The sequence below is a fragment of the Schistocerca piceifrons genome, chromosome X (genome assembly GCF_021461385.2).
Source record: "Schistocerca piceifrons isolate TAMUIC-IGC-003096 chromosome X, iqSchPice1.1, whole genome shotgun sequence".
NCBI lineage: Eukaryota > Metazoa > Arthropoda > Insecta > Orthoptera > Acrididae > Schistocerca > Schistocerca piceifrons.
In genome coordinates, this window is record NC_060149.1 from 295,113,812 (window position 1) to 295,140,039 (window position 26,228).

The 26,228-nt window shown below is 36.4% G+C and overlaps 2 protein-coding genes across 12 annotated transcripts in view; both read left to right on the plus strand.

The window, feature by feature from the left end:
* Positions 1–26,228, plus strand: part of LOC124721414 (muscle M-line assembly protein unc-89-like) — a 171,703-nt gene that overhangs the window by 126,795 nt on the left and 18,680 nt on the right. For both annotated transcript variants that reach the window (XM_047246380.1, XM_047246381.1), the window contains exons 10-17: positions 458–769; positions 6,873–6,963; positions 7,062–7,234; positions 9,692–9,874; positions 9,983–10,062; positions 13,112–13,278; positions 15,085–15,107; positions 16,044–16,115. In XM_047246380.1, the coding sequence (XP_047102336.1) occupies positions 458–769; positions 6,873–6,963; positions 7,062–7,234; positions 9,692–9,874; positions 9,983–10,062; positions 13,112–13,278; positions 15,085–15,107; positions 16,044–16,115 (1,101 nt within the window). The remainder of the gene's footprint in view (positions 1–457; positions 770–6,872; positions 6,964–7,061; positions 7,235–9,691; positions 9,875–9,982; positions 10,063–13,111; positions 13,279–15,084; positions 15,108–16,043; positions 16,116–26,228) is intronic.
* The window catches only part of LOC124721411 (twitchin), a 377,390-nt gene continuing 369,809 nt past the window's right edge, over positions 18,648–26,228 (plus strand). For 6 of the 10 annotated variants that reach the window (XM_047246370.1, XM_047246371.1, XM_047246372.1 and 3 more), the window contains exon 1: positions 18,648–18,730. The gene's annotated coding sequence lies outside the window, so the exon portion shown is untranslated. The remainder of the gene's footprint in view (positions 18,731–26,228) is intronic. The other 4 variants (XM_047246373.1, XM_047246377.1, XM_047246379.1 and 1 more) reach the window with 3 other exon arrangements.

Below are 26,228 nucleotides of genomic sequence, written 5' to 3' on the forward strand. Positions count from 1 at the left end.
GACTAACTGTTCCTACACTACGACACTCATGTATCTTATTTTTTTATTTTACACTTCCTATCTGCCCCTTTCTCTTAGTGAAGGAATGGCTTGGAAGTTCTAAAAACTGGAGTCATTTTCTGTTTCTCAAATTAATTGGCTGTCACTCATAATGGAATTGTTCCTTTTCAGAAATCTGTGTGTAGATGCTGGTCCTTTGTCCCAAATTATATTAAACACTGAATATTAGTGGAAACCTCTTGTATTAATGGTTCTTTGTCCATATCAAAATTTTTTCAATATCCACACATAAAATCCCATCTTATTTTCTAATTATTGCAAAAAAATTGTTTAAAATCATCACCATTATTGTTTTTTTGTCTGTATTATGTAATTAAGGGACTAAACGTGACAATCACTGTGTTCTAACATTACAAAATCTGTACATGAGCCCTAAAGGATAGTATTTTCTTCGCAGGATCCAACTGGACCAGATGGTGGTATTTATCGGTGTCATGTGAAAAATGAATTTGGTGAAAGTAATGCCAACTTGAATCTCAACATAGAAGCAGAGCCTGAACCTGAAGGGGATGGTCCAACTTTCATTGAAAAACCACGTATTGTCTCGGAACAAGGCGGAAAACTTGTCATCATGGAATGTAAGGTCAAAGCAAACCCCAAACCAACAATAGTATGGTACAGAGAAGGAAAAGTTGTGAAAGAATCTTCAAAAATTTCAATGAAGGTGGACCAGAAGGGTGACACATACCACATCATTCTGGAAGTGAGGGTATGTACAGCGAATCTTTGACATGCTATTAATTTCATTCTAAAAGTTACAGAAATTGTTAAATTGATTGTAAATTGGAAGTAATGGAAATAGTTAAATGTAAATTGAATTTAATCACTTGAATTTATTTTGAAGGTGTAAATTGTATTTCAAGTTTTGCTTTAGCATAATTTTTCTCAACAATACAGTTTCTTTCACAAAAGAAAAAGTAATGGGATATGGAAATAAATTAAAATACTTGTTGAAAATATCAAATAATGCTTTATTTCTGTTGTTTGGTTCCAAATCCCACATAAAATGAGACAAGCAGTCAAAAGAGTTTGATGGTATCACCAGATTCAAGTATTTGCAGTTTTCGTTTACAAAATATAATATTAGAAGATGGAATATATAATATAGCTACTACACTCTGCATTTATCATTTTAAATTGTACTGAGGCATAATTACAATTAATACATACATATATTTACAGCCTGATGCAGTACCACATGCTAAAGGCACAAAAATGCGGTTTATACATTGCTGGCCATTAAAATTGCAACAGCATGGAACAGTAATGGCTGTGTTCACTACTTTGCCCTCTGCCTAGGCCATTCAGCCTGTCTGTTGGCACAATTGTGTATATGGAATCATACACAACCACTGACTGGCTCCCACAGATCTTGAACAGACCACCTGAAGAGAAACTTACCTAATATGTTAAAAAATTAAATTTGAAACAATTACATCATTGTCTCTTATCCAGACACAAATTGTGACACAATTATGTGCCCTAGTATCTACCCACATGATTATCTCATTGCCTGGTACTTAACAGATTGACATTGGATGTTCCAATGGGTGTGATATGTCCTGTTAATGAAACCCACTATCATTATTTCCATTTGCAACAGTATTATGAAATAACCCACTGAACAAGTAAGCGATTACAATTTGATTTGTATATTTCAAGAGGACTTACAGCAAGTGTCTGAAATATTTATTCATTGGAACATATGCACCACTACCAATATTGTAGTGCTCACCTTGTCTGCTATCACATGTCACGTGTAATAATATATATGCGTGTTGACGGTAATGATAACCTCAGTGCAAATGCATAAAATGCCCGATTTATCATACACCAGCTGTACCAAAAATTGTGTCTTCCTGTTGGACATATATAAGCAGCTTGCTGGTAATGATAACTTCATTGTGGATATGCAATATGTCTGAACTCTTGATGAGGATGATCATCAGTAGATGCTACATGTGTAGTGTGTCACAAGATAAGAATTTGGACTGGAGAGAAGTGTGTCCAGATAGCCGAAGTGGCTAAGATGACCACTGGCTTAAAATGGGAAATCCAGATTCGAGTCCCAATCTGGCACAAATTTTCACTTTTTCCATTGAATTTAAACCAATGCCCAAATGCGCATGAGATTTCTATTTCTCTTAAATCATGCATTTAGACCCTAAGAAAAAAAAAGATGCACCATGAAGAAATTATCTGAAAGGGATGCAAATTAGTAAATGTAATGCACATGTACAGACAAACAGATGATTACAGTTTCAGAAAAATTGGGTGATTGATTCAAGAGAAACAGCTTCACAAACTGAGCTAGTCAATAACATGTTAGTTCACCTCTGCCTCTTATGCAGACAGTTATTTGGCTTCGCATTGATTGATAGAGTTGTTTGAGGTCCTCATATGGAATATCGTGCCAAATTATGTCCAATTAACACTTTAGATTATCAAAATCCTGAGATGGCTAGAGAGCCCTGCCCATAATGCTACCTACATTCTCAATTGGGGAGAGATCTGGAGACTTCGTTGGCTAAGGCAGGGCTTGGCAAGCATGAAGAAAGCAGTAGAAACTCTAGCCACATGCCAATGGGCATTATCTTCCTGAAATGTAAGCTCAGGATGGCTTGCCATGAAGGGCAACAAAACAGGCCATAGAATATTGTCGATGTACTGCTGTGCAGTAAAGGTGTCACAGATGACAATAAAAGATTTTCTGCTATGAAAAGCAATGCCATCCTGGACAATCACTTCTGGTTGTTGGGCCATAAGGCGGGTGACAGTTAGGTTGGTATCTTACCCCTGTTTGGGGCTTTGCTAGACATGTCTTTGACCTACAATCTCAATGACTGAAGTAGAACTGTCTTCAGTGATGAGTCCCGCTTCAAACTAAGCCCCACTGACCAGCAAAGATGTGTCCAATGATGTCCCAGACAGGGGTGGGATACAAATCTGACTGTCACCCAATATATGGTGCAACAACCAGGAATGATGGTCTGAGGTGCTATTTCTTTTCATAGCAAGACCCCTTTGGTTGTTATCTGCAACATCCTTACATACAGCACAGCAGTATGTTGATGATATTCTATGCCATGTTTTGTTGTCTTTCATGACAAGCCATTCAGGGCTTGCATTTCACCAAGATAATGCCTGCCCACACACAATAATAGTTTCTACTGCTTGTCTTCGTGCTTGCCAAATCATACCTTTCTCACCAACTGAGAATGTTTGGAACGTTATGGGCTGGGCCCTATGACAATCTTGAGATTTTTACGATCTAATATGCCAGTTGGACACAATTTGGCACGATATCCCTCAGGACATCCAACAACTCTGTCAATCAGTGCCAACCTGAATAACTGCTTGTATAATGGCCAGAGGTGGACTGATGCATTATTGACTTGCTCAATTTGTGAAGCTCTTTCTCTGGAATAAATCATCAAATTACTCCAAAATTATAATTGTTTGTTTGTCTTTACATGTAGATCACATCTGCCAATTGCCATCCCATTCAGATAATTCCTTTTTTATTTTTATTTTTTAAATTATTTTATCTTTTTTTATATACATGCCTTGACAGTAATGATAACTTAAGTGCAGATGCACACCGTGTCTGAACTCTTGAGGGAATCAGTTGAAGCTGCAAACAGTGAGGATAATGGTCAGTGGACACTATATATGTAGTGTTTAACAAGTTGATAATTTGGGTTGGAGGGGAATCATGTCTAGATAGACAACGCAGTTACGGCAACTGCTCTCATAAATTGGTAAATCTGCATTGAGTCCGGTTCTGGTACAAATTATCACTTGTTGCCATTAAATTTAATTTAAAGTCCAAATGCAGGTGAGTTTTATATTTCTCTTAAATCATGTACATATGTCACATGATCATCTTTAACAATGATATAAGAATAAATGGCATCATCATACTAGGTGCGGACAGTTGACTCTCGCACATCAGTTTTCAGCACACCAGGACAATATATTACAATTTCACAGGGAAAGTGTCGTAGGGATGCTCCACATCATTGCCACACTTCTGTGACTGGTCAGATTGCTTGACCTCTAACCAATGGACAATCTATGTATCACAAGATTTTGTGGAAAATAAGGACAGCATACATTTTGAGAAACTACATAATGTTTCCAGGAGCAGATGTGGACTCTGACCATAATTTATTAGTTATGAAATGTAATTTAATCGGTTATGAATTGGATGAAAGCTGAAGAATTTGCGGAAAGGTAGGAAATTAAGGAGTAGAGGCCTGGATGAATTGAAGCAGCCAGAGATTTTTCAGAGTTTCAGAGGAAGTATTAGCTAACAACTGACTGAAATAGGTGAAAGGAATACAATAGAAGATGATTGGATAACTTTGAGAGTTGAAATAATCAACATGGTAGAGGAATAACTAGGCAAAAAGACAAGGCCCATTAGGAATTCTTTGGATAACATGATATGTTAATTCAATTGACGAAAGGAAGTAAAGTATAAAAATTCTACAAATGAAGCTGGCAACATGGAATACAGATGTTTAAAAAATGAAATTGACTTAATGCGCAAATTGGCAAAGCATGAATGGCTGGAGGTGAGTGGGTTAGATAGATGCAACACAATGAAAGGAACATCAGGAGAGAAGAGAAGTAGTTCCATGAATATCAAGAGCTCAGATGCAAAGCCAATATTAAGCATAGAAGGGAAGACTCCAAGGTGTAAGCAATTGACAGAAAGGCTATATAAAGAACAGAAATTTCGAGACATTATGGAAATGGAAGAGGAATGTGGATGAATGCAGTGGTGGGGGGTAGCAATACTGCATGAAGAATTTAACAGAACTCTGAAAGAACAAAATTGAAACAAGGCACCTGGGGTAGAAGACATATTCTCAGAATTGGTAAGCTTTTCGGGTGAATCGGTGATGGCAAAACTGTTTCACTGGTACAGAGGGTATATAATGTATATGAAATACTGCCAGACTTCAAGAAGAATGTAATAAGCCCATATCAAAGAAGGTAGGTGCTACCAGCTTTGAGTATAACTGAACTATCAGTTTAATAAGTCATTATTGTTAAATATTAACATGAGTCATGTGCTTGATGATGGAACAGTTGATAAAATCTGAACCAAACAAAAATCAATCTGGTTTTGGAGAAATGTAAGGACATTTGAAGCAATAATGACTTAACAACTCTTTTTTAGATGATAGTCTGATAAAAGCAAACCCAAATTTATAGATTTTATAGATTAAGGAAAAAAATATTATGACAATACTCTTTAAAATTCTTAAGCTATTATGGATAAATTACTGGGAGTGAAGGCTATTTTATAACTTGTACCGAAACCAGACTGCAGTTCTAAGAGTCATACGACATGATAAGGGGCTGATACTAGCTTGCAGTCTGACCCCCATGATATTCAGTCTGTACAGAGAGCAACTAACAAAAGAAACCAGGGAGAAATTTGGAAAAGGAATTGAAGTTGAGAGAGAAGAAATGCAAACATAAAGGTTTGTCAGCAACACTGTAATTCTCTCAGAATTGGCAAAAGACCTGGAATATCAGTTGCGTACTATGGGTAGTGTCTTGAAAAAAGACAAAGAATATCGATAAGTTGGAAACAAGTGTAATAGAGTGTAGTCAAACTGAATCAGGCAGTGTTGAGGGAACTAGATTAGGAACCGAGAAAATAAAAAGAAGTAGATGTGTTTTGCTCTTTATTGAGCAAAATAACTTTTGGTGGCCAAAGTAATAATTAAATAAAATTCAGACAGGCAGTAGAAAGAAAAGTGTATCAGAGAAAGAGAAATTTGTTAACATTCAGTGTAAACTTAAGTATTTGAAAGTATTTTTCTGACGTGTAGCCTTATGTCATAGTGAAATATTGATAATAAAAGGGCTGAAATGTTATGACACAGAAGAATGCTGAAAATTAGCAGGGTTAATCAAGTAACTGGTGCAGAGATACTTCATTGAATTGGAGGATAGAAGAGCTTTGTGGCACAATTTGACTAAAAGAAGGGATAAGTTGATAGGAAGTAGTGTGATAAATCAAAAAATGATTAATGTGGCAATGGATGCAGTCAATTTATAGGGGAAGAACATGGCTTGATTACAGTAAGCAGATTGAAATAGATAATGAGGGTTGCACAGGTTGGGCTAGTGAGGGGAGCTGCATGAAATCAATACTCAGACTAAAGACCACAATAACAACCTTATTTTCATAATCCATACCAGCAGTTTCCCTCATGAAAACAAACAAAACTTGTACCCATATGTTACTGTCACTTGTGTTAGAGTACTAAATTCTGAAGATAAGGCAGTCATATTTTGTTTAGCCTATCTTGTTTCAAAGTACACAAAAAACAGCAAAAAAAGTTATGTTGTCATACAACAGTCAGAAAATTTAGCGTACAACAAATATGCTTTCCATGCGAGGACAACACTCTTCCAATTATGACTTGAATATTATATATAATAAGTAACTGGTGCAGTTTTCCATTATTTAGTTCATAAATGACAGAGTTGCAAACTTTCCTAAAACATTGATTATGATGACCAAAATTACATTATCTTCCAATTATCTGTGAATTATTTTGTTGTCTTGCCTTTCACTTTAAATTTGTTCAGATGAAGCAAAATCAGCATGGAATATCGGCATTCGCACCTGTTAATTTCTCCTCCCCCCCCCCCCCCTCCTCCTCCTCACCCCCCCCCCCTCTTTCCCCAAGAGTTTGTATGTAGAAATGAGAAAATTAAAGCATAAAGTCTTCTGAATTCCAGAGGAGAACTGTATTTGTGTTACATTTAAATTTCTTTTACAGGATCCTCAATTGGAAGATTCTGGGCTGTACAAATGTAACATAAAGAATGACCTTGGAGAACTAAATGCAAACCTGACACTCAACATTGAAAGTGAGTAACTGTTTTAATATAATTTTCTATTCAGTGCAAACAGTGTGTGTGTGTATGTACATGCAGTGCATTTTTAATCATTTTCAAAATGCCTTCAGTTGTTCCTGTTATCAAGGAAAAGCCAAAGGTTATTAAGATAGTGAAAAAGAAGACTGTGATTATTGAATGCACAGTGCAATCAAAGTTTGCACCCAAGTGTACGTGGTTCAAGGAGAGAACAGCAGTCAAGGAAGACAACAGACGTTCTGTGCATGTGGAGCAAGTGAAAGAGGTATGACTACAGTGATAAATTAACTTTTTGGCTAAAGGAATAAAGTCATTCACTATGGTGCAGTTTTTCACATATTGCTCTATGTAATCTCTACTTGTGCTCAGTTACCTCAGAACAACAGTACACACATTCTTCTCTGCAAAAAAGTAGATCCTCACTCCCTGATAATTAGTCACAGAGTCAGTCTCATCTCTAGTAAGTAGGACTGTGTTTTTTTGTGATTTGCTGAGAAAAATTAGGGTCATTGAGCGTTGTTGCTGCTTCCATTCAGTTAAGTACATCCCGTATTCAACCAGTCATAAGTTTTAAATTACCCAGACAAACTTTAAGCAACACTATCTTTATGTGTTTGAAGTACTAAACTAAAAGTATTATTACCATAATATAAATACTAGTTGTTTTACAAAATGATTTTCATACACTGTACATGATCTACCACTTGACTGCGTGACACTATGTATGCACTAATACGTACCTAATTATGTACACTTTAAGATTCATTCTTCATGTACAGGCTTGATTCACTCTACCACATATTCTGACAGTATAATTGCAGAAGCCATTGCAGTTACTGTTTAGTCCCATTTGGGTGATGCACATGGTGGCAGTAATGATGATTCCCAGGTTAAAGTTTAAAACACTTTAACCACTTGAAAGTAACAGAAACAAATTTCACTGACATGATACTAAGTCTGAGGGAAGCCTCATCCTAAGCGGCCAGAAAGCTGTGTCCACTGGGCCACACCATGTGTAGTACTGTGAAGCAGTGCGAGGATGGCATGGTGTAGAGTGGAGCATCCAGGCTGGTTTCGGTGAGTTCTCAATTGAAAAGCAATGAGTGTAGCTGGCTGTAGGTCCAGAACTGAGTGCTACTGCTGGAGGCTGTGCTTGGCGTTAAGTATCCAGCAGGTGGAAGTACATCTGTGACCTCGTGATGTGAAGATGGTACTTGTGTCCTCGATAGCAGCTCCGCCGCTTTCCTGATGTGCACGCTGCTCAGGAGCATGGGTGGTGCCCTCTGGTGGCACCTGTAACAGACAGTGTATCAGCAGAATGTCTGTATTCAGTATGGTGTCTATCACATATGATGTCCTTGTGATATTAGTAAATAATCTCTGGAGGAGAGAGACCTCTGGCCCAAGGGCAAGCAACCCACAGGGCAAAGATGTCATACCAGCAACAGTATACTATTAACCAAAAATGACTTAAACTGATGATTACTGTTTTGACATACTTGCAATAGATGGATTTTTACTTTTATTTTTAAGTGCTGTTTTATGACTATTTGACAAGAAAATGCCATTAAGTTATCAACTTAGGACTTAAATAGATCAACAAGTTGGCTTATGATTTAGTGACTCAATATATGCTTGCACAGTGGTGTGCCATATGGCACAAACATGGCCTGGGAACAAGTTCCTGCTTGCAGCATCTCCACTGAGTTTACAGAAAGATGATCAACACTGATTTTTAATAAGAGATTAATATCACTATGCTACTGGTGTAGTTACTAAAAATAAGAGTACAGGTGTTATATGTAACAAAGATAGAGCTCAGAATATTAAAACACCCCTGTAAACACTCCAAATGAAAAAACCTTTTCAATTATATACTAAAAAGCACTTGGAATGTCAGATTTTAATTTTCCTTCAATCAATCCAGCATTCCCTACTTCTTTGTCAGAAAATAAATGGTTACTTATTTATTATTTTCCTCTGTACTTTTTACTTGATTATGTACACTGTAACAGCTATTTATGTAGGAATGAACATATCATACTATAAGTGATAGATCATAAAAATATCCACTCATTCATCTGTATAAATGGTTAATACTGTACATCTTTGTTTTTGCTCAACAAACTTGCTGCTAGTAATTGTCTTCAGTGGCTATTCATTGAAGATGGATTTTATTTTTAAAAATGGAAAATTCAGGAATAACATACAAATAAGGGTTAGATCACTATTCACTAATCAGAGGTGGCACTGAGAAACGGATAAGTGTGTGAATAGGTGGTAAACGGCTCAATTTTCAGCCAGTTTCTTTGTCAGAACTTGAAATAAATTGTTATGAGAATTACATTTTATTTTATTTGTTTTTACATGCACTTTATTAGTATTGTACATAATCACAGTAGAAAACAAAACAAAATACGACACAACAAAATAACTACTATCCAGTATCATCTGCACCAGGTTGTGTTTCATAATAGTTGCAGAACTGAATGTCTACTGTCATTGTGTTCATTCTGGTGAGGTAATTGCCACTGGAGCAATTAATTTATTTAGGGAATTATTGGACTGTACTTAATATTAATGCAATTTTCTAAAATTTGAGATGTTGTAAGCATGTAGAAATATATGATACATCAATGCAATACATACTACATTTTTGTTCTATATTTGTATCAACATTGGCGCTGTCACTATAGCAGTACCTATTTCATTTTATCTACAGGGAGAATTTTCTGTGAAACTGGAGATTGCATCGTGTTCAGAATCAGACAAAGGTACTTACAAGTTGGTTGCAAGAAATGAAAAGGGAGAGGCAACGTCACAGACTGTGGAAATTATTGACATTCCAGTAGAGGAGGAGGAAAAGGGTCAACCACCAGAGTTTGCTCTGGGTCTCCGCTCTATTGTAAGTTTTCATGCTTACCCTTAAATTGTTCACTGTATTCCTGAAATAAGAATGTTTATGAAGACATTTCTGTGTAGACACTAATGCCAGCTTTGAACTGTTCCACAGAGCTCGGAAGAGGGAAAATCTATTGAATTTGTTGCAAAGCTGGTTACTATAGACAAGAAAGTGAAAGTTACGTGGTACAGGTATGTCAGTTTATAAAGTACAAACATTAGTTTCAGTGTCCCTCTTTTTCAGTGGGTTAGTTGATATTAAATACAGACTTCTAAGGATATGGAGGCAATATACACATTTACAAGCAGCCTTCCTATATGCATATTGTGACACATTTTTTAATTTTATGATGTTGTAAACTGGATGCATATTGATGATCAGAATAAGACTGTACTCATGTTTCCTGAATTTGCAACCACTGGAACAGTAGTAAGTAAAATGTAGCAAATCGTCAACTGTTGTAGAGAAGTACTCAACTCTATCAACCAGCACTGTAGATAAGTTTACTAATGCTTATGAGTGTGGTGGTGCTTGACTAGAAGGTGGTAAATTTGGATCCTGCTGGGGGAAAGAAACTATCATCGCTAGAATTTAGCCAGTAAGAAGATGGGAAGTAGTGGCATATGACTCCTGATTCCAAGGTTCTGCATTGATACCCCATACCTTTTCCCAGAGTTACAGAAAGCGTAGAAGTACATTGGAGATGATGACTACCATTAAAGAACAGTAGATTCTGAGAGAAAAGGAAAATATTATAAAAAAATTCTTGTGCAATATTTTCACAATCATTTTTCAAGTATGTGGAACCTCCGTTACCACACAAAACTGACTATAGTACTGATCAGATGAAAGCAGTAGCTGTGAAGTTTGGAACAGGCTTGTTATTATGAGGTTTCTGAACAATCTTGAAAGGAAGATGTGTTTTTGTTCCCACAGAAAATAACACCCTCAAAGTTTTGAGGCCAGACAGCATATAGTGGCTTGCAAAATGCACATGTGGCTGTTAATGATAGCTTGTTTTTTTGAGTGGAATAAAATGTTTATAAATAGAATATCAAAAGAGGAATTTCTCACTTCTTGAGAAAGGAATTTATTTTGGCTGTAATGTTATATATGTGCACAAGTTTCATTCAGTATTTGCAACATTTGTAGATATTCCTGTAAACTGAAAAATTTATTCTTGAATTACATTCATGTTCATAAAAAAGAGAATGCCTAAACTGATTAGAAATAGGACTTTCACAGTCACAGGACATGTACATTAGTATGTTTTGCAGAAATGGCAAGCATTTGAACCATGGTGGCTCACGGGTTCAAGGTCAACATCGATATTGCAGCTCAACACCGCCTACCAGTAAAATGTACCTGCAGCTCTCGTTGCTATAAACCAGAGGTAATGGATCAGTGTGACTTGAGCAGACATGCAGGATGCATTGCAGACATATGTGCAAACCACACTGTCAAATCAGTGAGTTTGAAAGAGGAGGCATTATTGGCTTGAGAGAATATGATGCGGCTGTCTGGGAAACTGCTGCTCATGTAGAAAGAAGTGTTTGGGCAGTGCAATGGGTGTGTGCAGAATGGTTCACAGAAGGCCGTAGAACACGATGAGATGGGTCAGGTCACACCACCCAGACCATCTACCGAGAAGACTGACACCTCATCCAAAAGGCTTTGCAGGACAGATGTGCATTCTCTTCAGCTCTGGCATAACAGTGGAGCAGTATAACACATCATACACTGTCAGGGGTGACAATACGTCACCATTTATTATGGCATGGGCTATGTGTGCATTGACCACTTCTCCGTCTACTTTTGATGAATGAGCAGAAATGTGCTAGATGGCAATGGCATATGGAATGATGTCACTGAGGACAGGAATGGCATCAGCTATGGCAGACTGGGGGATTGGCATCACAGTGACTGCATTTGCACAAGATGTACAGTGCCAATTCAAGGCCTACAACTCAAGTGCTATTGGGAACAAGCACAAATCTCAGTTAGTGCACGACCAAGGCACTGTGACCAGTGTGAGCCATGTGGATGACATCCTGCAACCCATAGCCTTGTTGCACAACAACCCAGATGCCATTATTCAGCAAGACAATGCACAACCACTTGTTGCTGTGTGAACATATGCCTTCTTGGTGTCACAGTATGTCAGCTTTTTGCCCTGCCGTACCAGATCACCAGACTTGTCGCCAATCAAAAACGTGGGATATGGTGAAATGACAGGTGCAGTGCTGTGACCCATTGCGAACTACCACAGATGGACTTTGGGACCAGTTGAATGTAGAATGGATGGCTGTATCACAGGATACCATTTGCGCCTTATACACGTCGATGCCTGAATATGAATGTCCTATCTCTAGCTGTTTTTTTCTGAATGTGAGTGTATTTTTCAGATAAATGTGTTTTTTGTGCACCTAAATGCATACACACATACATACATACATACAGAGAGAGAGAGAGAGAGAGAGAGAGAGAGAGAGAGAGAGAGAGAGAGAGAGAGAGAGAGAGATGAGGGGGGGACATGAATACTATGTGTCCGGAAAGAAATAAGGAAAAGTCTCTCTTTCAGCAGCTCTCCAGAGCTAGAGTAAGAGTAATCTAGAAGCATATGAACCATGTACTTCACATAATCATGACAGTGATAAGGCACAGAGTTACTCTAAATACTGTATTTGTAGTAAAGAATTCCAGCTATAAACTATCCAGTGAATTTAGAGGGCAACTTTGTATGATATAAATTTTAGTTCTAACTTAAAGTTAACAGATTTCTGTTGTACAAGAATGAATGATGATTGCAATGATAAGCCTACTGTGCCCCTTGAAACAGTGAGAGTAATTTGTTCTTTTTGTCATTTTAATCATTATAATCTCAAGTTGTGGATGCATTGCCGGAAGGATGAGACAGTTATTCTTCCAGAAATCAGTACATTAATGTATTTTTTTTATGTAATACAGATTTAAGACAGATTACAAGATTTCATGTGTATGAGAAAAGACACTGAATGAGTCAAAATTAATTCAAAGATAATTATCTATTAGCATGTATTTGTGTGATGCTGCAGTTGAAAAGTCCTTATTTATAAGGTTTTCTTTAAATATTTAACTGTGTGTATAATGACTTTTCATTGTCTTTTTGCATTTTGTAGAATTAGCTTAAGTGCTTTACATAGGCACTGAAAAACAAAAGTACATGTTTCTCAATTGAAATTTGTGTTGTTGACACTGCAGGAACACGACAATAATCAGAGAATCCTCTGAAATCAGCACGAGCTTTGATGGACAGTATATAAGATTATCAATCTCATCATGTAAAAAAGAACATTCCGGTTCATACAAAGTAACTGTTGCCAATGAATATGGAAAAGCAGACTCATCAGCGGATCTTAAAGTGATAGGTATGTTTCCATTATAATCTTATTCTTACAGAGATCTTTAGTGTAATCTGCAAAATAGTGAAAAAGAGTTCTTATTAATATGAAAATATTTTTACTAACATCTTAAGACTGCCAAAATTGCATTGTGACTGAAGAAAAGGGAATTGTGCTGTCAAGAGAGAGAGATTTGTCACAGAAGTGCCGTAACAACTGCTATTCATTATTTCTCAGTTGGCAGAAGCCAGAAGACTTCAGCCAAATGACAGATGTTTGCAACTACCAAATTTTAAAGCAAATGAAGTTACAGTATTGATGAAGTTACAGTGTTGTAACAGTGTTGTTTTGATCTAAAGTGGTATACCTCCTTTGCGAATGGCCTTTTTCTGTATAATAAGGATCTTATTCCTATTTAATGCACTAACCCAAAGTTCAATCCCATAGGACATACTGGAATAAAATTATGCATAGTAATATTTTATCAGGGTTTCCATGTTGACAATTTCACTTAACTTCCTGATGTCAAAACAAACTGAGTGGAGCTTATGATACGACAGTTGTTTAGTGTTGCTATTTTTAAAACAGATAAAATTGGTTTTCTTGTGATTTGACACTAATCTATTATTGCAAAACCATTTATCAAGATTACAAAGAACCCCTCCAGCTTTAAGAGCATAGTCTTCTAAATGTGCACCCTTTATCACAATCTTTGTATCATCAGCATAAAGGATGGTCTTATTTTAAATGCCATTGGGAAGATCATTTACATAAATGAAGAAGAGTAATGGCACAAGCACACTTCCTTTAGAGACCTATATGATCTCTGGATCAAAGGGAACCAGGTTCTTGAATTAAATAGAGAAGTGATTTAAATACAGGCTATATATTGAGTGAAAGGAACTCGATTGATGATTTAGCACGAAAGGAAGAATTGTGGCAGTTTCCAGTGTGGTATAAACTAGCAAGATGTCTCAGAGTCATTTGGAATCAAAAGAGAGAGTTGAGATGTATCATTGGCAGATAAAGTTATTTACTGGGATACAAATCTCAGTGTGCAATGTCAGCAAACATGCTGCAGCTTGTGGTGAACAGTTGAAAGTATTTGTTACTAGTTGTGAGTCTGTGTTATCACTGATAATGAAAGTTAACCATAGTGTAAGGTTGTTGTTTAGCAGGCAATAGATTGCAAACCACGCAGTAAATTGTAAATTTTTTTAGTAAACATATATTTGCAACTACAGGAAATTCCTCATGTGTTTCTCAAATACTTTTAATTGCTCATTTATTCAAATCTCCATTTCTGAATTATTTGTTTTTTCCTTACATGTGATACTTTAATTTCACCTTAACCACAGACAGTTATTTTGTATGGTCTCCCTTCTAGTATTTTGAGCACAGAGCTTTGGTAGTAGCTTCCTTTATGTGATTTTATATTTTGTTATATTTAGCTGTAAACTAGAGGTGTCACTACTGATTTCTTTTTATACTCGATTTTTCTGTTGCTCTTATCTTGAGCAAATGTGTTACATTTCTAGCCATCCTTAACATTGTAAATCTGGGGAAATCATTATATTCATTACTTTTCTAGTCAGTGCTGTATTTATCAGAATTTTATAAAACTACAAGTGGTCCGTAGGAGATCAAGTATCTCCAGGAAATGTGTTTCTTCTTTGGTCTCTTTTTTTTAAGTCCAAATACCACTTGTTGCACTCTGATTAACCATGACTTTTATGCTCACTAGGGCCAGTTGTGTAAAATAAGCAAGATTTATTTATTACATGTGTTCCATTCATTTGATTAATTAATATTTAATTTTCCCATTTTTTACAGAAAAGAAGAAAGTTGAAGAGAAGGTACAGTAGAATTCACTTTACAGTAGTACAAAATTTCATTATAACAATTCCAAGTAATTTTTCTGCTAAACATCCATAGACACAAAGTACACATATGTCACAGCGTTTTTCCTGAGCTGATAGAGCTTAATGATCAGCATGGTGTATAACATTTTTTAATACTTAAATGTAATCAGTACAATACTGCTCCCTCCATTTCTGTATAACAATTCCAGCTGTCAGAACAAATCCATTTCACTCCATATGGTACTGACACTCAGACGTTTCCATACACTAATTTCTCCTGTGAATGATAAATTCCATATAAAGGTAAGTTGCAAAACATCTAGATTAGTTGCCAACAACATTTTTGTTAATAAGTCATACACATTGCTTTTGCCAAAGTAACAAATATTTCATTGTGTATGTCAATAGTATAGCACATTAGGATGCAAACTTGCTCTTTATGCCATAACAGGTAAATTACTTACATGTTCCATATATCATGTTTGTGACAAACTGTGAAGAAGATCTTCATCTAAACACATTTTTACAAGTTTGTTTATGAGTGACACAATGTTTGACCCTGCCTCGCCCCAATAATCCATTTTCTTCTTAATATTCAAGTGTCATTTAATAATTTACCTGAGACACTAACAGAGGAGGATATATCACATTGCAACAGTTCCATGTGGCATGCAAAAGAATGTTGAGTACAAAGACTGAACCTTTTTTCAGTCTAATTTATTAATTACCTATTACTACTGATCTAAGTGTGTAGCAGCTGTTTATTGTTCCTACAACAACATAAGTCATGTTTTAAATTCTCCATTGCAGTTATAATATCTGCACAGATTATTTAGCCAGTTACAAGTCTTACAATATGGATATAACATTCAAATTATGTTTCATAATATTGTTTTTAATTGTGTTTGATTGTTTCTGTTATCATAATAGAAAAAAGAAGAGGAAAAGAAGGAAGAGAAGCGTGTGGAGAAGAAAGTTGAAGAGAAACCAGAACCAGAAAAGGTAACTTGATATTTCATTGACAATAACGCAATGGGTGATCACTGAATTGTCACCACCTGTCTGGTACTGTATAAGTCATCATTTTACTATGTGTACAACAGTGACAGCATTGTAATAAGACACCACTAGCTGCTTTGTGGTATGGCCATCCACACTGCATTACATTTGACCTCCAATATTGGTACTGGGTATGGGCTTACATTTAATGTCCAGATCAATAGGATTTCAGGCTAGTGAATTTTGGACATTCAAGATGTTCGAAGTCTCTCCAATGTTCTGCAAACCAAGCTAATAAAATATGTGAGTGGTAATTTGGTACATTAAAACGAAAGATGGCTTCATAGTTCAGCAAATAGCGCAACACTGGAAGCTGCATAGACTGTGTAGGAAGACAGTACCACCATAAATCATTAATCCATGTTTCCCATAACACAAGTACTACCACTTGCTTTCGCAAATGACACTGTGCACAATGCAACAAAGTAAAAAACTGTCAGCATTAAACATACAGATGCATATCCATGGTGTGGTGGAGCAAGAACAGACCTTTTGTTAGCAATCAAGCACCAATGAGTCACGTTTTCCTAACTAATTCAAATGAAGTGGTGATGGCATCATTTATGTCTGCACCTTTGTAATGTATGGTCATCAGGGATATGGCATCAAGCTGATCACGGTAACATTGAGTGAACAGCTGACCCAAAGAGTCACAGAGCCTTTGCTATCATCTGTTATAATTCATGATTTCCCTGTGTTGATATCTGCTGTGCTGTAATCCCTCCATTATTTCTTTCTCAAATAATAATAAATTCTTTTAATTTGGCCATACACTCAACTGTTATTTAATTACTGACTGCTTAGTCATATCTTAGTATGCTACGGGTCTCCATGATGATTTTCCATATTTAATTACATGGCTGCATTTACACATTGGTGACGTGGTCACAGTTCAGTAATCACTCATTATCATTCTCATTGGAAGACTGTACTTACGTTTTGTAATGAGAACTAAGATAAAATAAAAAAGGTTAGTTGTTGTGGCACTAGGAAAATGGATGGAATTCATATATTACATTTACAAATTACTCGTAATGGATCTTATAATCATTTATCAATTGAGGTAAAATTCTGCTTGTTTCAAGATCTTGTAATGTCCTATGATGGTGTTTGTCAAGTGTGGTGCAGTATCAGAAAGATAGAATGGGTCCAGTCTTGATCTTTATTTTCGACATTGTTTCCCACCAAGTTTCAGGAAGCTTGCAGTCCTTTAGCAGTTGTTTGATTTTTATTGCCTCATTCAAAATATTCCAGATATCACAATCAACTCTTTAGTCTTGTAAATAAACTTCATATTAGTGCACACGCCACAGCAGAGTGAAAATTTCATTCTGGAAACATCCCCCAGGCTGTAGCTATCCCATGTCTCCGCTATATCCTTTCTTACAGGAGTGCTAGTCTTGCAAGTTTTGCAGGAGAGCTTCTGTGAAGTTTGGAATGTAGGAGATTAAATACTGGTGGAAGTAAAGCTGTGAGAGCAGGTCTTGGTCATGCTTGGATAGCTCAGTCAGTAGAGCACTTGGGTGCAAAAGGCAAAAGTCCCAAGTTTGAGTCTCGGACTGGCACACAGTTTTAATCTGTCAGGAAGTTTCATATCATCACACACACTGCTTCAGAGTGAAAATTTCAGTCTGGAATAACCTTATTTCATTTTGAATTCATATTATGAAAATTGAGGTTACTAAACGCTTTAAAGTATTTGCATTTCTATTTAAATAGTACTATTTGAGATATAAGAAAATAGGAAGACTATATACATGAAAAAAAATTTCATTTGGATGATGTATTTTGGAACTTTTGAAAACAAAGTGTCCCATATTTTGCTACAAAGTCAGTAAGATCCTTGGCTAAAACCATACAGACTGATATAAAGTCTGAGTGAGAACTATTTAAAAGATTCTGAGTCTAACTTTTTACAGCAAGTGGTTTTGATCTGCAGTATTGCAAACACCAAGAAAGTTTTAGTGATTATGCTTTAAATGTTCCAGTTACTTTCAGTCTCTAAATAATTCTCCATTATAGCACTTTAACTCCGTGTCTGTAACGCAGATGCTGCAGTAACGCAGATGCTGCAATAATGAAGAGCTCTTTAATGAAAAATATGTAATCTCTGATCTAATCTCTGGAAGTGTAAGAATTCTTTGGGATTTAAATTATATCATTATGAATCCTGAAACAGTCCAAGCCAATTTTTATGTATTTTACATTTATTTCTGGTGACCGGTTTGGTTAAACCATTTTCACCAAAATTCGTAATGAGACGTTAGTGGACTCTTTGCATTTGGGTTAAAAAAAGATTTCACCAAAATCAATCACCAGAAATAAATTTAAAAAAAAGGCTTGGACTGTTTTAAGATTCATTTTTCATAATCAGTTGCTTAAGTTCCATAAACACTGAGTCAAAAAGTATATCAAAATTACTTAATAAACAAGTGATACTATTTTACAATTAAATTCATTGTTGTCTTTAGAAAGTGGAGGAAAAAGTTGAGAAAAAGAAAGAACAGAAAGTGCCAGAAAAGAAGGCTGAGGCAATAAAGAAAGTGGAGCCACAGAAGGTAATTCAATATTCAGCTCCAGTTTCTGTTCAATTTTGTGCGTAATAAATACTTTTTCCTTAAATGCAACAAATCAACAGATTTTAATAAAGTGCTTTACAGCAGTAACTCAATTCTTCTTACTGCTACTGTCGCTCCAGTGTGAAAATTAATATTTGAGTTACCTTTCTGCTTGTTATTCTGAGGGGCTATTGGTCACGGTTTCTGTTTGTTTCTTTCTTCTTATTAAAAGGTTGATATAATCTTGACAACACTTCATGCTTCTTTCTGCATTCACCTGGATCAAGCTCTGCATTTCCTCTCTCTGTTTCATATTTCTGATATTATGTTCTGTACATTATTTTTAAATATTTTTGCTTGGGATATTCTTTGAATGCTTTAAAATTCTTGTAAGTATAGTTGTTTCATGTAGTATGCAGTTGTTTCATATACCTTATGTTCAAAATATGTTTTAAAGAATAAGTTTGTCTCATTTTATTAGATCAGAGTAATATCTTTCTAACATGACATTTTCAGTCTCAGTTTATTTTCAGAAATCTGAACCCTGTCAAAAGTCACATAATACTTTCCTTTGGTTATAAGACATAGTACAGAACAAAGTTCATGTCCTCCATTACATAAGGTCACAAAGAGTGATGGTATTTCCTCTATTGCATTAAATATGCGCTGTATTGGTACAATAATCAAAACACAATCCTCTATTCTGAGGTTTTGTTGTATATCTATTGACCTTTACATCATTAGGACACTAAACCCCAACTCTCCTTCCTTTTATAAGAGATCAGGATCAAATTCATTTGGAAAAATAATTATTACTACAAATGTTATCACATTTTTGAGTATTTATCTAAACTATGTCAAAAAATAAAGTAGTTATTACATTGACCTTTACCAATAGTCCAGGCAGACATTTAGAAATCTATTAGTGGATTGACTTTTCATAGTCAGATATTCATTTTCTTAGAGCTTCTTCATGGAAAATTATTTGTGTCAAGAAGAAGAAAAGAGAAATGGGTGACTGCTTTTGTTTCAAGTCACTCCTTCTGCCTCTCTCCAGATCTGTATTCCTGATTCATGCCATCACTATGTTAACTTTTCCAGATTTCTCCAGTTTTTCTGTTTGTCACTGTGCCTGTTTAATGAAACAGAAATGAACATCTGTTAGTGAAAGCTAGAGTGCCTATCAACTTCCTGTGTGTTAGTACCTTCACTACTTTCCCTACTTGTTGATGAGAAGAACAGTCTTTATTTATCTTTAACCAAGTTTAAACCACAATTTCACATTAGCTGTTATATTTATTTGTGGCTAGAACAAAAATAAATTTTCTACATGTTTAATGTTCTGACTAGCCCTTCTTACTGTTACAACACTTTGAAACCTGGCTTGAGAAACTAGCTATCTTTGCTTTTATTTTTTACCTGACAAAATTACTCCATAGTTAAATATTCTTTCAAATTATGTGTGGCCATCAATTAACATGATGATTTAATTTATAACATTTGTGCCCTATATAACAGCTGCTTTTATTTTTCCATACTAAAGTAATTTGCAACAGATGTGCAACATGTATCGTAAGGAACCAAACAATAAGTTGATACTGTGTGTGTGTGTGTGTGTGTGTGTGTGTGTGTGTGTGTGTGTGTGTGAGGGTGTGTGCGCATGCTATTCATTGTAAATTAAGTTATATAGTTTTTAACAGCACTTGAAAGTTAATGAGATGAGTAAAGTGTTATGATGCTTGTTGAAGTTTGCTGTGAAACTTTAATGGAAAAAAATAGCAGGAATGCCCTAAAAGACAGCTAAGGATGTGACTATAATAATGTTTACAAGGAATTGGATGTAATACTGCACTGTATCACAATCTTTGTCTTTATTTGTGCAATATTGTGCACCTTTCATGTGAAAAGTTTTGCTGTAAACTTTAACAAACTTTATATCAATGTGCTTTTCATAAGTGTTCTGTTTACAAAAACCCATTGGGCTTAAAAGTTTTGTAAAAACCTTGGTTTTGTGTCTTAAAGTAGTTACAAAATATTAGGTATACCTAAGTTACATGGAGGTCCTTTATATGGAACTCATATTCATAAGTGAAGGTAATTTTGAAATTCACAGATAAACATAGCATCATGGCAACAATATCCACACTAAACCAGGGTGCCACAACACAGAAATGAGACATGCATGACACTATTACAATACTGCTTAGTTTGCCTGCTACAGTCCGTACTTGCAAATATTGTGTGCATCATTATAAGAGTTAGTTGTATGCATTTAACACATGATATCTGATTTGTAGGGAAGCAGAAAGGCATAGTAAACACATTTGGATTATATTATGTCTGAGTGAATCACTGACAGATAAATGGCTTCCCACAATCATTGCAGGATAATATGGTAGCTGAATTGATCCTAATGTCATTTCATAGCTGTGGAGAAAATTCCAGGAGAGCAAAACCTTCAACTTATATATGGATATAGTAGACCGTATGCTACAATCTAATGGCAAGATGATTATCTCAATTTACTGTAGGTGTTCCATTTGGTGTGTGTTAATAGGTCTCTCTATCTTTGTGATGAATATCATTCTGCACTTGCAACTGACTTTGTAGTTGGGCATATGAAGCTTGTGAGATGTATCCTCCTTATAGCCAAACACATATTTGATTCTCTTATTTGTTTGGTAGAACAACTTAATGGCCACACAAATAAAAACTTTTCCCATACATTTGCAGACTCCTTACACACATGGTAAGAGATTGTTTAGGCTTTATTTTGCATTACCAAAATGTGGTGTATAATTCTAGTCTCATTGGTATTGGCTCTGAAAGTAGATGATAGTGTCTGCAATTCTGCCTTCAAATGTCATATGACAACTGACTCAGTGTGCCCTCTTTTTCAACATGTGCAGTGTAGAATTCTTCTGGTGAGGGTGATGGTGAGATGTGCGTGGCGAGGGTGATGGTGAGATGTGGAGTACTGGTACCTGTCAGTAGTGGTGTGTTTCCAGTAAACTCTGTGGCATTGTTAGCCAGTCAGGCTTTTTGTACACATTCACATTGAGAACAAGAAAATTTGATTATGTTGGTAGTTATTTAGTTCCACTTCACCATTGGGCAGATGACGAAGATATTATCTGTATACTGAAAACATTATGGTACTGTTATGCAGTCTGAATATCACAATAAAGGTGCCTGCTGTAACTGATGATAGTAGGGATCTCACAACTACACCATCAATCTCTTCATGGAACTATCCTTTCCCCTTGAGGTGTATGGTTGCAAGACAATAATGCTTGTGCTTACAAATGTCAGGTGCCATACATCCCTGTAAAATACTGATGCTTTTTCACTTGTAAGTTCAATAATAGCAGGTTTTAAATTGAAAAATCGCAGCAGGGATGCCTCTCGAGTTAATCAATGTACTTTGCAGTAATATATAAAATCTCTATGTATCTCATTCAGTTCCATCGAAAACTGTTGCAAGTGACAGTGGTATAATGTGTGAGACTTCAGGAATTTTACTATTCAACCATCAATTCCATCATGTGCTCCATTTTAACAAATTTATCAACAAGTGCTTCTTGATGTACAGAACAATGAACCCCATCTGGTCAATCACTGTAATTTTTTGCTCTTTTGTTGTCAACTAAATTTTTAAATCTTTCTGCACAGTGTTGTAAAATCGTTTCATAGCAAATTTGTGGTACCTGTTGATTATGTGACTGCTCCCTGTCACCCCTCTCTTCTGCCACTCCTATTCAATTGCAAAGGCCTTTGATGACAGATCACTAGACTACCTCTTTTTGTGCAACCAGCCACTGAACCTATGAACATCTTTCATAGCCTGAAGTGGATTATTCCACTGTCAGTTGCAACAGTTTTCGATGGAACTGAATGAGATGTATAGAGATTTTATATATTATTACAAAGTACATTGATAATTGAATTTACAAGTGAAAACAGAGTGCAGAAACTAAAGTTAGAACATCCAGAATGGATTGCAGACCTCACATTTTATGTTACTTGTGTGCACACTGCCCACAGTACGACACTGCGAGATGCAAAACAACGTATTTATGATTTGATGGGGATGCATTTAAAAAAAAATCACATTGTAGAAGGGATAAATTGTGACAAAAATACATTCGAGTTCCCTAAGCTCACTGGCTTTAAAAAATATGGGAGTTTCAAAGAATTCATTATGGCCTTAAAAAAATTACAAGGATAATTTTCTATACATTTTGAGGCCATTTCCAGTCTTATTTTCGAGCTGTTTTTGAGACTGTTTGCCATTTCAGTTGAAAGTGTCCGTGTGCATGTGCAGATCGCATGATTGATTGATCTGCAGTGTAATTTCAATGTTTACCTTGGTTTCTTCAGGTAGAGTTTCCAGGCCTCCATAATGAGGTTGCAAAAGTGCTACAATATTTCAATTAATAGATATGTGTGAAAGCTGTTTTTTTTCAGTTATGGAACTAAATAAGTCACTGCTATGTGGTAACTTAAATGCAAATATCTGTGAAATTGTCTGTGTCTGCCCATATGCTGACAGTTTGTATCAGATAAAAATTGTGCCTTCAGCATGCCAAAAGTAATTAAATAATACTGAACATTTCTTTCATTTGTGATATATATTGTTGAGAAATATTAAATATGAAACCAAATCATATGCAGTGTGACTGCATTGCCATCTAAATATGGCATGTTTGGGTTTTCTCCCTCTTCCCCCTCCTCAAGCCCTGACAGCATGGCATGGCAGTGGGGGAAGGGTGCAGCCAGTCTGAGCACTATGGCACGTGAGCCAGGGAATGGCTTGCCAGTTGAATTCTTGGCTGCCCCTGCTCTACAGGGTGTCAGCCCCCTCTCCACCTAACCCTATCCAGTCATCTAACCAATAATCAAGTTCTTTAACATTTTTGACGTTATTGTGACTTCTAACTGTGGAAGGTTTTTACACCTGCATCGAATTGTATAAAGCAGCCTCAATCTCAACAGGTTGATACCCTACAGATCTCCATATTTGGCCACCATGACACAACTCAGAAAAATTGGGTTTGACCCTGTAGCCATTAGCTGACACTCCGAGCGAGGTGGCGCAGTGGTTAGCACACTGGACTCGCATTTGGGAGGACGACGGTTCAATCCCGTCTCCAGACATCCTGATTTAGGTGTTCCATGATTTCCCTAAATCGTTTCAGGCAAATGCCGGGATGGTTCCTTTGGAAGGGCACGGCCGATTTCCTTCCCAATCCTTCCCTAAACCGAGCTTGCGCTCCGTCTCTAATGACCTCATTGTCGATGGGACGTTAAACACTAACCACCACCACCACCATTAGCTGACAGATTTTGAAACCTGCTGGTCAAAGCCAACAGGCATGTGGAGCAGTGCTGCCACAGTGGTCTCCAATTTCCCATGAGAAAAGCACAGGATCCTTACACTAATAGGTGGGTCTCCACTTACCAGTTCTATCCACTTTCTAGCCCAGGTTCCCCCTTGCCAGAAAAAGCCAAGAATCTCACCTCATAGATCCAAACCAACACCAAAGCTTTCCAGACCAAGCAGAAAAGACAAATCAGGTAATCTCACATTGTCTGCCTTCTCGCAGTTTACACCCTGTGTACATAATTGGCTGCTTGACCTTGGACTGTTGGGACAAAACAGTTGATCCCTCACCTGTCCAGCACATAGGGGGTATACATGCCCTGTTCATCAAATGGTTTTGGAATAAATGATGCAGAGAAAGCAGTTGGATGCTAAGTTTCCACCAATTACTTCAGGGCCTCTTAGTCCAGAGCCAATTATTGAGGCTTGAAGCGACAACCTAATTCGTGGTCAACCATCTAGGTGCAAGCACCCAATGGGTGTCTGTAATCGGACACTTGTGCCATACCGGGTTGCACAAGGTAATACTCTCACCACACTCTTGTATGCTTGAACTGGGACAGAAGGATTCCCTGATGTTGCTCTGCTGTACATTGGAATTGCATAAGCATATCTAGGAGCATACACAGCTCTAACTAGACATCTAGACCCAGTGATGTTTTTGACAGCTGATAACTGGAGATGGCGAAATATCATTATATAAGCTCTGAAGTGACATTGACCTAGTAGTAAACCTGATGTTGAAGACATCTTGCAACAATGGTCAAAACACTGGGCTATATAATGACATGATGATGTCTCATACCTTGAAAAGTTTTATTGTTTTAGATGCTGTGTTTTGTTACATCTATCTCTAAGATCCCTTAAATTATGGCTATGAATGTTCATTTGTGAGGATATGTCAGGTTCAAGATATTTAATGTAATGTTGGACAAATCCCACATGCCATATAATTTGAGAAGTACACAAACAGATAATTATGTATGCAATGAAAGGACATTTAATTATAATTGCGTATGTGAGTAGTGAAATGAGATTTAATAATATTTTTGTGTATATGTTCAATAGACTTTCTGTTTGAAGATCAGTTTTCAGTTCTTATATTTATCTGTTGAGTACTAAATATATTGCATTGAAAGGTTAAAGTGCTGGTGAATTTGTTTCATACCAGTACATTACCACAAGAGTTGCTTCTTAAGTGTAGGCCTCAGGTGTATTATTAAATTTTTTTTCTAGCATTTATGTGATGCAGGCAACCATATTGTCAGACACATTGCTTTTACTGACCTATGACTTTTATGGTCATCCCAGTATGTAACCATTGCCTGCATAAACTCTCAACATAACTGTAATTTAAAAAAAAGACAAGGTGGGTAATGAAAAGTAATATATTCTTCAGTCAGTAAATAGAGGAAATACATTGTTCAGAATATACTGTATTATATCAGTTTCCTGATACAAACTATACCAAAAGATAGTAAAATATAGTGTGTTGCTAATTAATACTTTTGGTTCTTTTTAAAATTTATGGAGTTCTGAAATTATTTTTACTGAGTTTGGCCATAAAGCAATGAAACTCTCTGGCAGAGCAATTTTTTTTTTTTTTTTGTGTGTGTGTGTGTGTGTGTGTGTGTGTGTGTGTGTGTGTGTGTGTGTGTGTGTGTAAGTGGGGGGTGGGGGGGGGTTTCAGAGCTAATCATGCAGCAGTTATGTCTAGACTCTGACACAGTGAAGATCATGACTCGTGCAGAAGCTGGTTTTAAGTTTTGGGCGTAGCAGAAAACGTGAAAAATGGAGCATTCACTGGAGCAGCACTATGCAATTAAATTGTGCTTTCACCTGGGCGAAACTGCTTCCAACACATTTTCTTTGGTTAAGGAGGCTTACAAAGATGAATGCCTGCCAAGGACCCAGGCTGTACAGGAGTTCGAGAACAGACAGCATTTGTTAAAGACACGGAGCAATCTGGATGATGTGCAATGAGTGGTTTGGACAAAAATGTGGCCAAAATTGGGAAAAAAATACAAGACTTTGAACTTTTAGGACAAACTGTCAATGACATTTTGTACAAAGAAGTCCTTGCACAGCTCCACAGAGCCTTTAAATGGAAATGAC